The sequence below is a fragment of the Dysidea avara genome, chromosome 7 (assembly GCF_963678975.1).
Source record: "Dysidea avara chromosome 7, odDysAvar1.4, whole genome shotgun sequence".
Classification (NCBI taxonomy): Eukaryota; Metazoa; Porifera; class Demospongiae; order Dictyoceratida; family Dysideidae; genus Dysidea; species Dysidea avara.
The window spans coordinates 22,130,347-22,144,374 of NC_089278.1; the positions used below are offsets into that span (position 1 = coordinate 22,130,347).

The 14,028-nt window shown below is 36.2% G+C and overlaps 1 protein-coding gene across 1 annotated transcript; it reads right to left on the reverse strand.

The window, feature by feature from the left end:
- Positions 1 to 143: 143 nt before the first annotated feature.
- Positions 144 to 1,205, reverse strand: LOC136260860 (uncharacterized). Its single transcript, XM_066054753.1, has 3 exons — positions 696 to 1,205; positions 482 to 633; positions 144 to 421 (listed from the first exon to the last, which is right to left on the reverse strand). Exons 1-3 carry the CDS (start codon positions 1,126 to 1,128, stop codon positions 233 to 235), a joined length of 774 nt encoding a protein of 257 aa, XP_065910825.1. The 5' UTR covers positions 1,129 to 1,205; the 3' UTR covers positions 144 to 232.
- Between the last annotated feature and the right edge of the window lie 12,823 nt (positions 1,206 to 14,028).

Below are 14,028 nucleotides of genomic sequence, written 5' to 3' on the forward strand. Positions count from 1 at the left end.
CATGAAAAGAAGCAAGTAATATTATTCACTACATGTAACTATTTGTAGTGGCAACAAGTAATTTTCCAAGTACCAGAACTTTAAAAACAACAGAAGAATATGTACCTTGTCTCCACTGATGGCTACTTAATGGATTATGCCAATTTGTAGCTATATGGTTTCATATAAAATTTAAAAGTAATTCATTACAGCCAGTGCATTAAAAATATAAATGTTATTACAAGTTGATTATTTATACCACAAGTCTGAATCTACACTGGGTATCTGTGGTTGAACCAAGTTCAAGATCTTCAGCAAGTAGAGTAGTTATGTCTCCATTTGGTTGAACCATCATGTAGTACTTCTTCCCATCAGACTCCACATAGTACCTTAAATCTTGTACACCATCAATATCCTCTTGCTTGAATCTATATATGTATCCCTATATATAGAATAATAAATATAACAACAAAGTATATTAATAGTAACAATATGTGCACACCTCATCAGACACATCCCCTGGTAATGCTACAATTTTATTGTCTGCATCAACAGCAAGGTAAAAATTGTTTTGATCTGCATTAAAGAACTGGTCCCCTTGACTGTTAGAACTCCATGCAACAAGATATGCATCTTCATTTAGCACTCCTTCAACTGTGGAGAAGTTACAGTAGATTAATATGAGTTATGTATAGTAATATTGATGGTTAACTTACTAAGTGATAGAGCAGCTGTGACATATGGAGAGTCTCCTGTTGATATGATGTGAAGTGGATTACCAAGTGATAGACTGACTGCAGCCACTGTGGATGGTTGTATTACACTCAATGGGTATGGTGTCCTGTTAAGGTGGCTGTTGAGTTTTATGGAGAAATTTCCAATAGTAATGTCACAAGAGTTTTTAGTGACATTGAGTGTTGTTCCATTAATGGTGATGCTAAGTTGACCTCCATCAGGAGAGAGGTCTAATGATACCTTATCATTTTGTAGTTTGCTGTCCTTGTTGAGTAGTTCCAACTGACTTGAAGTTTTGTTCAACATAATAGCGGACTTGTTGTGTTTATAAGAAGGCCAGGTGGCACCATCTTCTGGTAGTGTTGAAGCAGTGAAAGAAGGACTAAGCTGAAACTTTTCCACTTTGTGTTCCATGATTCTTTTGATTTCTTTGTAGTTATCTATTTCTTTATATAATTCTTTTTAAACTGATCTTTTTCTCATGATAATCAGCTATCTGCAACCTGTTTTATACTAAATCTCACTTCCTGTGATCTTGTAGCTACTTCCTTACCTAATGTGATATAATAGATCATTTATTGGCTTCTGGTTGGCTAACTAATGTAATTATACGTCATACGCTATACATGTATTTACTGTACAAAGTGTACTTTAAGTAAACTATATTTTGTACTTTGTAGTATCAGTTATCATTCTGTAAAAGTTCCAGAATGTTCTGGTTGCAGTTCATGAACCTTCATAACTTGAAAATTGGCACACATAGATAGGGTCCGCAATCCGAAAAATCAACTTTCACAAATCGATCCCCCTACCATTGTGGGATGGTAATTGTAGTATCCCATTGCTAGATCCACCACGAAACCGGAGGCACGGTTGTTGTCTTCACAGAACTATTGATTTTAGTATTTCGTGAGATGCAAAAATTACTTTTAAAATTTCTGGCTCCACACAAAGAACAGGATAGAACTTGCTGCTTAGCTAGATATTATCTAGAGTTAATGTAGTTAAAAAGTACGCACAGTAATAAGCAAATGATTCACTGGGTTCCCGGCACAGGGTTGCTTTCTCTCAAAAAGCAGAAAACGAAACAGGAATTTTCGAATTCAAACTGCCCTACCAGCCAAGACAAGAAAAGCCAACTCTTCCTCATAGTGATGTGATAAGGTTGGATGCATAGTCTGTCTATGCTGTTAGTTTGGAAAGGATCTGAGACTTCTCACCATCTGGGTGAAGAACGTCAAAATTTTCGTGCATCATTTCAAGGGATTCTCTCAATGGTACCAAAGTGCTTTCCGGTACTTCTGATGCCACACTGGTCACTTAATTTTGTTTAGAATGATGATAAATGATGGTTCAAAACGTTTGGTAGTAGTAGTAGTTGGTGTTTCTGTGATTTCATATGATGCAGTATACCAACAGCTCACCAGGAGCTCCACCCAGCTTGAATAAAAAATGAAGGATTTTGTACATTTTTCAGTTTGTTTTGGGATGTTTTGCAGCATAATGGTGATGTAGGGTGATCTAGTGAAGATTTGAAGCTGCTGTGGAACGTTAGAGGTGAAGTCAAATTTGGACGATTTTGCTGCCTCCCTTGATGCATAGCTTAGAGCGAGGCGTGGAAGCTGTGGATGAAATAATAATTGACAACCGCTATTATCAAACGTTCAGGGACATCTTTTGCCATAGTTTTAGTCTATAATTGATGATTATTGTGGCTGCAGAAGCGCTGAAAATGGGTAGAATTCGCAACACAATTCTTTGATGCTGCAAAAAATTTTGACGCTCGTCACCCAGATGGTTAGAAGTCTCAGATCTTTTCCAAACTAACAGCATAGACAGACTATGCACCCAACCGTATCGAAACACTATGAGGAAGAGTTGGCTTCTCTTGCCCTGGGTGGTAGGGCAGTTTGAATTCGAAACTTCGTATTTCTTTGTCTGTTTTTTCAAAGAAAGCAACCCTGTGCCTGGCACCCAGCAAACCATTTACTTATTTCTGTGCGTAGTTTTCAACTACAACAACTCTGGATACGATTTGGCTAAGTAGCAAGTTTCATCCGGTCCTTTGTGTTGAGCACGAAATTTTAAAAATAAATCTTACATCTTGTGAGATACTGAAAATGATATTTCTGTGAAGACAACAATCGTGCTTCCGGTTTCATGGTGGATCAAGCAATGGGATACTACAATGAACATCCCACAATGGTAGGGGGATTGATTTGTAGAAGTTGATTTTTCGGATTGCGGACCCTAACATAGAGAGACAGATACTGTAGAGGTGATCCATCCATTAGTATCCTCACTTTAATAAAGAGTCTGTATTAATGTAGTAGCTAGTGATGCACCAATATTGGGGTTAGCGCGGCTGCCCACTCACAGCTGCACTGATATTTATGCAATACTGTAGCAGTTACTTTTGGTGATTATTAGTGGTAACAGTAGTCTTATATCACTAATAATGGGGGTTACTATTCAGTGGACTGGACTACTGGACTGGAACACTGGACTTGGACTACTGGACTGACATATTTTTGGTTTTTACACATTCTGAGGTTGGTTTTATTGTGTCTTGCTAGTAAGAACCCTTTGGGTACCTGCAGCTCACTTCTAAATACTGAAGACAAACAGTGGAATATGTGAAAACTGTCTCTTAATATTTTCGCTACTGTTCATTATGCCACTATACAACACTTATTCCTTACCTGGTGTGTAGTAATGCTGCAGGCAGTGCAGGGAACTGAATACGACAGCAATAGTTAACCAGCGATCAACTAGCCAGTAGACAATCTTTGGAGATATCCTTGAGGAGCAAGCTAGTCTCGCCAGCATGGCCAGACCTCTCTAGGCAGTGCAGGGGCTTACCAATTAGAGATTTTTCAGCATGGGCGCTTATGATCTTTATTTGATAAGCCCCTACACTGAAACAGCGAGACTAGTGAGAGCAAGACTAATGAGACTAGCTTGCTCCTCAAGCTTGCTCTAAGGATATATCTTGAAGGATATTGTCTACTGGCTAGTTGATTGCTGGTTAACTATTGCTGTCACATTCACTGCCGGAATTCCCTGCACTGCCTGCAGCATTACTACACACCAGGTAAGGAATAAGTGTTTTATATAGTGGCATTATGAACAGTAGCGAAATTATTAAGAGACAGTTTTTGCATATTCCACTGTTTATCTTCAGTGTTTATAAGTGTTTAGAAGTGGGCTGCAGGTGCCCAAAGAGTTCTTACTAGCAAGACTCCGTAAATCCAACCATAGAATGTGCAAAAACCAAAAATATGTCAGTCCAGTAGTCCAGTCCAGTAGTCCAGTCCAGTAGTCCAGTCCACTGAATCGTGACGCTCACTAATAATCACCAATCAACTAATACATCTGTTGATGCACATTTGTAAAATCTTGCTGATATAAAATGATTTTTGGTGTTTAACAATAGGCATTTACATGTATGTGTCTGTTGAATAGTCTATTTGTAATGTACACAGTAACCCACTAGAACTACATATGCATGTGTCATAAAATGATGTCAGTCTGTTCAACACCTACTGGATTAGAAATCATTGAGGAAAAAGGTACAGATAACATTTCCTGTGAGTCAATGGCACATAATAGGATTTCCCAACAATGTTACAGGCTACATTGACTGTAGGCTATCCAAATGAAGTCATTGTTAATATGTACGCAGGGAATCCAGTCATCGTAATAGCAATTAAGAGTTAATAATAGAGGGAGCTATTATTAGCTCTTGATAATAACATATGATAATTGTGTACTGAGATGGTAGCTGCAGGATATGCATGTAGCTACGTGTGGTATGCACTTAAAATTGTGTAAGGAGCTACATATCACATTTGTATGCTGATTTGCTGGTATAACTGTTATAAGCCCCACCCATTGTTATGTAAGCAAATTACAATACATTTTAAATGCATTGCTTAATTTTCATCGTATGGTATACATCTATAGAATATCGAATCTGCTCCCACAGCATCAAATACTTCAGGTGATTATGAACTATTTGAATAGCAACTATACTCTAGAGCTAACTATTTCCCATATTGGTCAAGGTGCATAGCGAAAATTATGCATTTGGGTGGCACTGAGATATCCACTATAATAACTGAGGTTTGTGCACGAAGCTGATACCAGTAAATAATATCATAACTCTCACTCATATTCACTTCCAAACACTTCACTAATAAATATGACAACAGTTTTACTGTCATAATTAATGTCATGTGGACAGTTTGGATGTAAATCTCATGAATGACCACCAGACATGTACATGTAATTAAGTACAGGGATACTTACATAAATTATTAATTAAATTAACTGCCTTAATGGTACTAGCTATCAAGGCCTGTTCAGCTGGTTCAATGCAACTTCTTATCCTGAACTTGAAGTTTTGTTCTAACTGGGAACTGGCAATTGCAGCATTAATTAATAATATAGCTATAAACCAACTCATCAAAATTTCACAGAGGAATTTGTGAAGCTGGATGATGGCAGTGAGTTGGCCATCAGTGCCAGCATCTTCTTACACAGGGCAAGTCCCATATGGTCGTATGACGATATGATTCATCTCAGGTTGTTCTTAGGAAAGCAGCTTAAGAGGATGTGCATGATGAACAGTGAGATGACAACTTTGCAGTCACTTGTAAATATTCCTATAGGAAAACTGATCTGACTTCAACTAAGTTCCTCATGCTTTGGCATGTAAGGATAAGCCATCCCATACTGAATGCAGCCATAGAGTGCATTGTTAGTACCTTAAGGTGACAAAATTTAGCAATACACTAAATTTAGTGATTTTGCTTGTTTCGCTAAATTTAGTACATGCCAAACCTACAAAATATATTACTAGTTAATTAATTACATCAATTCGCAAATTCATAAAATCGCTAAATTTTGTATGCAGTAATTTTGCCAAAATATAAAATCACTAAATTTAGTGTATCGCTAAATTTAGTCACCTTATAAGGTAGTCAGTATTTATTCAGTTGCTATTATCTGCAGCTGTACCAGCCGAACTGTGCAAAGCATCATAATGGGTACAACTGTTTTTTTTTTTTTTTTTTTTTTTTTTGGTGTAATATAAACATTGCAAGCATCTGTATACTTGCTGTACATGTACGACATCTCTGTTAAAAAGCGGCAAAATACTGAGTAAAAAATCTATATGCGTATTTTGAATTATGTTTCAATGTGTGTACATGATACATAGTAACAAGAATATTGTAATTATTGTCACTGTATTGGCCATGGGTACCGGTAAAAAAGCGATTCCTACATACTCTAATGTGTGCATATACACATAATATGCTGGCATTAATCAACTAAGTTTACTGATTTCCATAAAAATAACCAATTTCACTTATACTTTTGCATCCTTATAACTACCTGAAAGGTACTTTTCACATTACACAACTAGGAAAAACGATACAGCATGACCAAGCCCTACTTTATACAGGAAGAGTGTATACAAGTACTAAATGAAGAATGCTTGTTCACAGGTTTCTTTTCAGAGGTAACAACCATAGAGTGTACTGGGTTGCTGAGTTAGCAGATGATTAAGTCACATAGGACAACATCGCTGATAATATTTGGACACCCTACCATTGCAGTTATTGCAAATACTTTAATTATTCATACTTCAAAAACATTTAATAAACTTATGAATGGAATACCACAAGATCTCGAAATTGGTTTAAATATTCAAGACATTTTATTTATGGCCCATCAAGTTTTTCATCCCAGAAAAGTGCATAGCCTGGTATGACTTTTCCCCCAAACTCAGCAGTCAAACCATACATGTCTGCTCTTCACACTATGATCATCTACTTGTCTGGAATGTTATTTCTCTTGGGAAAAAAAACCCTTGTCTACTTTAACTGTCTATATGCATATATCAGCTCAATTATAATGCCATGAACATACTTATAGTGACTATACAGTCAGCTCAGACATTTAGTATCAGGGGTGAATACAGGGGGGTCAAGGGGGCTCTTGACCTCCCCCCCTCCAAATTTTCTTTGGTATACCAAGATCAAGATACTCTAGTAGAGCAGTCACTCTAATAAAGCAGTTACAGTATTAGAGCATGCAGTGTGTAGTGAGCTATATAAGGATTTTTATGTACTTTACAGTGATAAATGTGTAGTTGGCACAAGTCTGGATCCACCCCTGTTTAGTACAATTATTTACATGGTTGACTATATCTATAGACATTACATGTGTAGAAGAACTGTGAGGTAAGGTTAGGTTATTTCATGCTACTTCCTGTACATGCCACCCACTCATTTAAACCATTTCAGTGGTGATAAGCAAGCACATATGATTGCACAGAATGATGAAGCTGTTGACTGAAATTGACACCTGAAAAGTGAACCAGATAGTACAGGATTCCATAAACCATTTACTCATCATTAATTTTATAGACTAAAATGTAATGACAATAATGCTATGTAGCTATAGACACTTCATGCACTCAGTTTCCCACCTATATGAGTAGTTTTAAACAGTTTAAACATTGAATATCAATTAACCAGAGGCTGAAGGGCCAGGGTGTTAATTTACAAAGATGTCATAGTTACTCTTGGTGGGCTGTCAATGAACTGTTAGTATCAAGCCATTTGTTGATAGCTACTGTGTTTAGTGCAGATAGTTACTATGCACATTAATATATTTCTGAGGTGCTGCAAATCACATTATTGGCATTCAGAAATGTCCGGCTACATTTGTGCATGTAGAAAACTCAACCCCAGGCTAATCAATTAAACTGCTGATACACTGGAGTAGCTGACCTAATATATAATTCAATCATCTGCAAATATTTCAGTGATTTAACCCATGTTGTAAGGGTATGAAGCTCAGCCTTAAGCCACACAAACCCACCAAATAAGGATATTAGATATGAGAATCATTTCCTGCTTCCCTCTAGCACCCAAAGCAGCAAATTTATTTACTTTGTGACAAAAGCACTAAATTTTTGTGGAAGTTAAGTAAGGTATACTAAATCATTTGCCACATCAAAATCATTACCTTAGAGCATTTTAAAACTAGGTTATTGTTATTGTTATTAGCGCTTTACAGTGACCAGCACTGAAGGTCTGACAGCAACATGTGCTGCAGCCTTAGGATTACCTAACCTAATTGCAAGGACTTAGACTTAGTGACTTATAGCTGAAAAGGTGTAACAGAAATGGGGCCAAAGTAAGCTGGTTAGGAAACCATACAAGTGCATTCCAAATCTGTTTCTTGCTTAAATAGCTGGAATGTATTTCAAATGTATGGGTGCAATCAGAAAATCTTTCAAAATGTGAGAAAATAAACTGTTTTAAATGCTTCTAATGGAGTCAATATTTCAGTGTAAAAGTACAGGCACAATCCACCAATATATTGTACCTCTATGGCTTCATATACCTTGATCCTCCATACTTCTTAACATTGCAAGCTGATGACCTGGATAGACACCTTGATCCAGATATGACCAACCCTTGCTTGTCTATGCAGATTGAAAGTCTCAGTATATTTATTGTTGAGCACTTTTATAGCTTCCCCAATACACTTTCTATTGGTCTATTTGTCAGGTTCTTTAAGCATGATGTGATTGGTAATTTTAATGGCACAGTATCTTATATGAAATAGTAAGTAAATATTGTACAAAGTTTGTTGCTTTTAAAAGTGAACAATTTTTTTTGCTTAACCACTAGCAATATGATGCAGGGCAATAAATGCCTGGTTTTAACCACATTAGTAGATTATATAGTTTTCTATTTCTTCTTTCTTAGATATGATCCTCTTTAATCTGATTTGGTTTGCTTTACTGAAACAATGCCCATGTACATTGTAGCAACTTCCTGCTCATGTTTATATTTATGAACTAAATACCATCTTCCTTTATCAGCATCTTATGTTGTGTCTGAAATAATGCTGTCTATTCTTCACACAATATTACACATTTAATTGATTGAAAAGTGCTCTGGAGTATCTTATATAGCAATAAGGACATTCTTACAAATCTAATCACATAGTGGTTTAATTTGCCATACATTAGTCCCAATAGTAGGAGTGCAATTAATCCCAAATCACACGGCCTTGTTTCTGTAATTGCACTGTAAAGTAGCCAATAAAATAGCAGAATAACAGAAGCCTTTTAAGTGCAACAAGAAAGTGATATAATGAATAGCCAATCAAATAAGCTGACAATAGAAGCCTTTTAAGTGCAACATATGTAAACATTTTGAGTAGCCAATCAGAATCGCTGACACGCGAAGCCTTATAGGTGCAACAACAAATGATGTAATACAAAGAAGGATGATGCAATCACCTGGTAGAAGTTTATGGCCACATAGAACTGGATAGATGTGTACTACAAACCACGAAGAGTGGTCACTATGTGATTAGTAGGCAATCACACGCATTTTCGTGCAATTATGGAATAATTGCATGTACTCGTAACAGCCAAAATTGCACTCGGCTTCGCCTCGTGCAATTTTGACTGTTACTCGTACAATTATTCCCTAATTGCACTCAAATGTGTATGATTACCTATACGAATTGTAATGATCACTTTACAAAATAACTGTAATAAAGTGACTTTAAAGTCAAATGAGTAGTAGTACTTAGTCACTAGTAAGGAAGGAGCCTTGAATTATTAATTCTCAGCCTTTAAGCCTTCTCACAGGTCCTGATAGCATTCACAGAAGAAGTATACAACAGTAGGTCTAGTGCATGCTTGCACATACAAACCAAGAAAACGCCACATAAACACATTGACACATGCCTGTGGCCCACCCCCATTAAAATGACATCTTTCATTTGGACTACCGAAGTTCAACCCACATGGATATGATGTGTACAATAATGGGATATCCTGTAGTCAAAGGTGTAGTAATCGTTGTATGGTACAATAATAATACGCAAGGGTACATACAATTTCTACAGAAAGTTATACAAGTTTGGTAACTGCACAGATACAAACAACTAGTAGAATAGAGTAATTGTAATTATAAAGAGATGACAGGTAGTTTAAGTTGATTATTTGTGTGCACTTAAAGAGGACCAGTCCATTATGCAACACAATGCCACTGAACTCTTTAATTTCATCATCAACTGTCTGGTCTATCAACTCTGGTATTGCTAAGTGTTGACATTATTTTAATGTGATTTTAATTAGGTCACATTATGTCTGCAAGTGATATTGTTTTTTTAGCCAACCAGTGTCAGAAAACCATGTTGTACAATGAAGTATAGTCACTTTGTAAACTTGCTTCTATCACAAAAGCTATGGTTTTTGTAATTCTGTGTTCTTGAATAGATTAGAAATGTAATAATAATTTTCTTATTGTTGTATCTGTATACAAGGAAATTTTGATGTAAGTAAAATGTGACGAATTTGATGCCAAAATTTAAATTTGTCAACTGTCCATAAACACCTCTATAAAAGTACATGTTTTCATCTATAATTTCTTGATTTTTGTCTACTTTTAATTTGTCGTATCTGATGAAGTATGAATTCGTCAAATTTTTGTTGTGTCAAAATTTTCTCATGTATGGCAGCTACCATGTAGCTAGCTTACAAACAGAAAAGGTTGACTTGTGCAATTGAATAATTAATATGAATTAGTACTAAACTGTCATTCAGTGTGTATGCACACAGTGTGGGTGTGTTTAGTTCATGTGAACAATAGCGGATCCAGGATGGTGTATCCCCTCCTCTGTGGAGGAGCCATGCATGCTTCTTTTAATTGAAATACTAAACCTTGTCAGGCCAACATCAATCTATATATCTCATAAAAAATATGCACATTGCTACTATTTCTTGCAAACTCACCTGAAACAAAGCAGCTGTCAAACTGTCACCCAGCACCCTCATGCACACTAAGTGCCCCTAAAAATAGCCTATTAAACAGCTTTTACAACTTCACAACCATCTGCAAAGGCCAAAATGGCAAAAAACAACACTACTTATTATTTGCTGCTTCAAAAATAACAAGAGAATAATCACTCTCCCCAACCACCTACAACTGTGTGTGCATGTGCGTGTGTGTGCGTGTGTGTGTGCGCATCCAATGTACATGTGTGTGTGGTGTGTGCGTGTCCAGTGTACATGTGTGTGTGGACTTGTAAATTAATTGATCTGTGTGCATGCATGCATGTGTGTGTTATTGTACATGCAATAGATTGACCTTCAGTATTATTTTAAAGAAAAGTCCTGATGATTTAGGAAGTATACAGTGACCTGTTTTACACATTTGATAACTGGAAACTATAGGAAAAACTACATTCTGCACTCTGTTATGGTGTGGCACATAGATCTAAAAACTGAAATCAAGTTTAAGAAAGAATTTCAACAAAATGAAGATAATACAGTGGAATCTCTCTTATCCGGACGGTCTGGTACACACTGCTGTCTGTATCTCAGAAATGCTCGTAACTAAGAACAACATGCTATTATGCTAAAGTGACTAACTTAAATACAAGTGATGTTGTTATTGCTATCAGTTAGTGCTATGCAGTTCAGTGAGCAGAGGGGAAGTCACTACAGAGCATCATGGTCACTCCCAAGGGCTGTAAAAATGCATTATCACCTAGCAACCAAGCGTTAGTTAGTATTAGTAGAATAAACAAGCCACCAAACAGGTAAACAGGAACCTTTACACTTCTTCCTTGCTAAACCAAACTTCATTATGGTCAATAAACTACAAGCCACAGGACCAATTTGGGCTGTCTGAGAAATGGAGGTGCCTGGATACTAAAGGTCGAAGTTCCACTGTAGAGCTTAAATTATAACAAAATGAATGCATGCATGATGTAACATGATGTAAGATGGAGTAGTCTTGTACACAGTCAAAATCATAATTGTTGTCATGAGATTGGGAAACAACAAGCCATATATATCACACAATGAACTAAGTACGAATTTTCAAGAATTTGCACATTGAACAGTTTCCTTCTCATGTAATAATAATAAAGGCTTTATGGAGGTACATGGGGCAAGACAAGAAGAAAATAAACCTATAATTACATCAAACGTCTAGTTGATATCCAGTACCAACAGCCTAACTACTTACTTACAACTACAAATCATAAGATACAATAAATTACATAGTTTGCAGGTAATTAAAATAGTTTACAAGTTATTAAAATTAGTTACAGGAGTCTTCCTTAGGTGAACATAGACATAGATAACTAGTAATGTACAACAGTTAGTGTCATGAAAGTTTCAACAAAATGATTCCAGAAATGTTTCGATTTAATAATTTGATTAAGGTCAATTATCGGGAGTGCATTTCAGAGGTTAGGTAACTAGGCAATGAAAGTATGAATGTCTGGACATATTATGTAGATGTGACTGGTGAATTAGCTGTCACTAGATCCTGATCTTGTCATGTTGCATGCTGGCAGAGTTAACAGTGATGAAGTTTGTAATGGTGAACTGGTTCGATGTTAATTGTGTAACAATGATCCATGGCCCAATAAGAACATAACATGCAATAATCACATTCACAAAATGACTACAGGTTGCGTACACACCACACACCACTGGCTTTCATTTAACTGTTAATTGACTCCACAGCCTTATAAGCCCACTCCACAGCCTTAGATTGATTGGATGATGATGTATGCAGAAAAATAACACAAAGACACACACACATATATATATGTTGGGCTTCTTCACCATTAATGTGATAAACTAGTCACTGTTAGGAGAAAGTTATTCAGATGAAAGTTCTAAATGAGTGCATACATTAAAGTATCCACACAGCTGTGAAAACTGAAAGGTGTGGCATTCAAAAGCCTGGGTGAAAAAAGTTGGGAAATCAAAGGTGACGGCCAAGAAATGGCTGTAGTAAATGTGAATGTTTAATAATGCACAGCCCATTATTAACATTAACAACCGCCACTTTTAATTGCACAACTTTTCACCCAAGTTTTCAAAAGCTGCATACCTGCAGAAAGCAATGATACATGTGTGTATATATGCTTGCATGTGTATGCTTGTCCTATCAACTTCAAATTTGGTAGTCATGCTCAGTGAAGCTCATTGACTGACTTTGGACACTTGAGGAGCACCCTGTATACATGGGTGGGGCTGTATACTTTCATATTACTATAATTTTAAAATCCAAACAAATACATGATAGACATGCTATATTCACTCCACACATCTCATCCATGTGGGTAAGTCCTTTAAACACAAGGATATAATAATTATTATTATGTATGTGTCATCCAGATGAACTGGGTGGGTGGTGCATGGATTATATAAGTGTTCACACTTCACTACATACGACATACATAATTCCTGTATATAATTTGCAGCAGCAAACAGTTGGTGTCATGTGGTCACTATAATGCATTATTGCCATCATGTATGAACTACTTTACTTCTATATAGATTTAAGGAATGTGACACATTATCAAGAGTAAATTTCCATTATTTACTCTTGATATTTTATAATATCACTAACTGCACCACACACAAACATACACACACACGCACATATAAGTTAGTATGCATTATAGGACACTTGGTGTTCAAAATTTAGTATATGACTCTCCTCACTTGTAGTACAGCAGATTTGTAAAAAAATTGTGCTTTGAATGATAAAAGCATGAAACTTGATACAATTGTACACCAGAGGTTACTTTAAAATTTAGGCTATGTGGATCTTAGATGTGACCTTTGATAACCTTTATGGTGATTTTTGTGCTGAAGTTGCACATTCTATAACTAAGGAAGTAGTATAGTGAGTAACCTTACTAGAACTATACCATACTGTATGTATATATTAATAATTTAGCACTTATCGGTTTTATTGTCTTGATATTCTCAAATAACAACACTGGACTGTATAGCTATCCACCCCCAACTATAGTTTATATTTAACCTTCACGCATTACTGGCATATCAATTAAATATAGGTATGGCTAAAATCATACAAGACACTACATGATTAATTATATCTAATCCAAAACAGCCAAGCTGTAAAAAAAGAGTGCAGCCCTCAAAAAGGCTATGGTGAAAAAAGATGTGAAATCCAAGGTGGCAGCCAAGAAATGGCTGTGATGGTAGGTTAATGGTAAAAATTTTAATAACAACAATTCAGGAGAATTTGTGCCAAGACCAAGCGGCACCAAATTCATCTGAATTGTCGTTATTAAAATTTTTACCATTAACCTACCATCACAGCCATTTCTTGGCCGCCACCTTGGATTTCACATCTTTTTTCACCATAGCCTTTTTGAGGGCCGCACTCTTTTTTTACAGCTTGGCTGTTTTGGATTAGATTTCACTTCCTTTTGTAT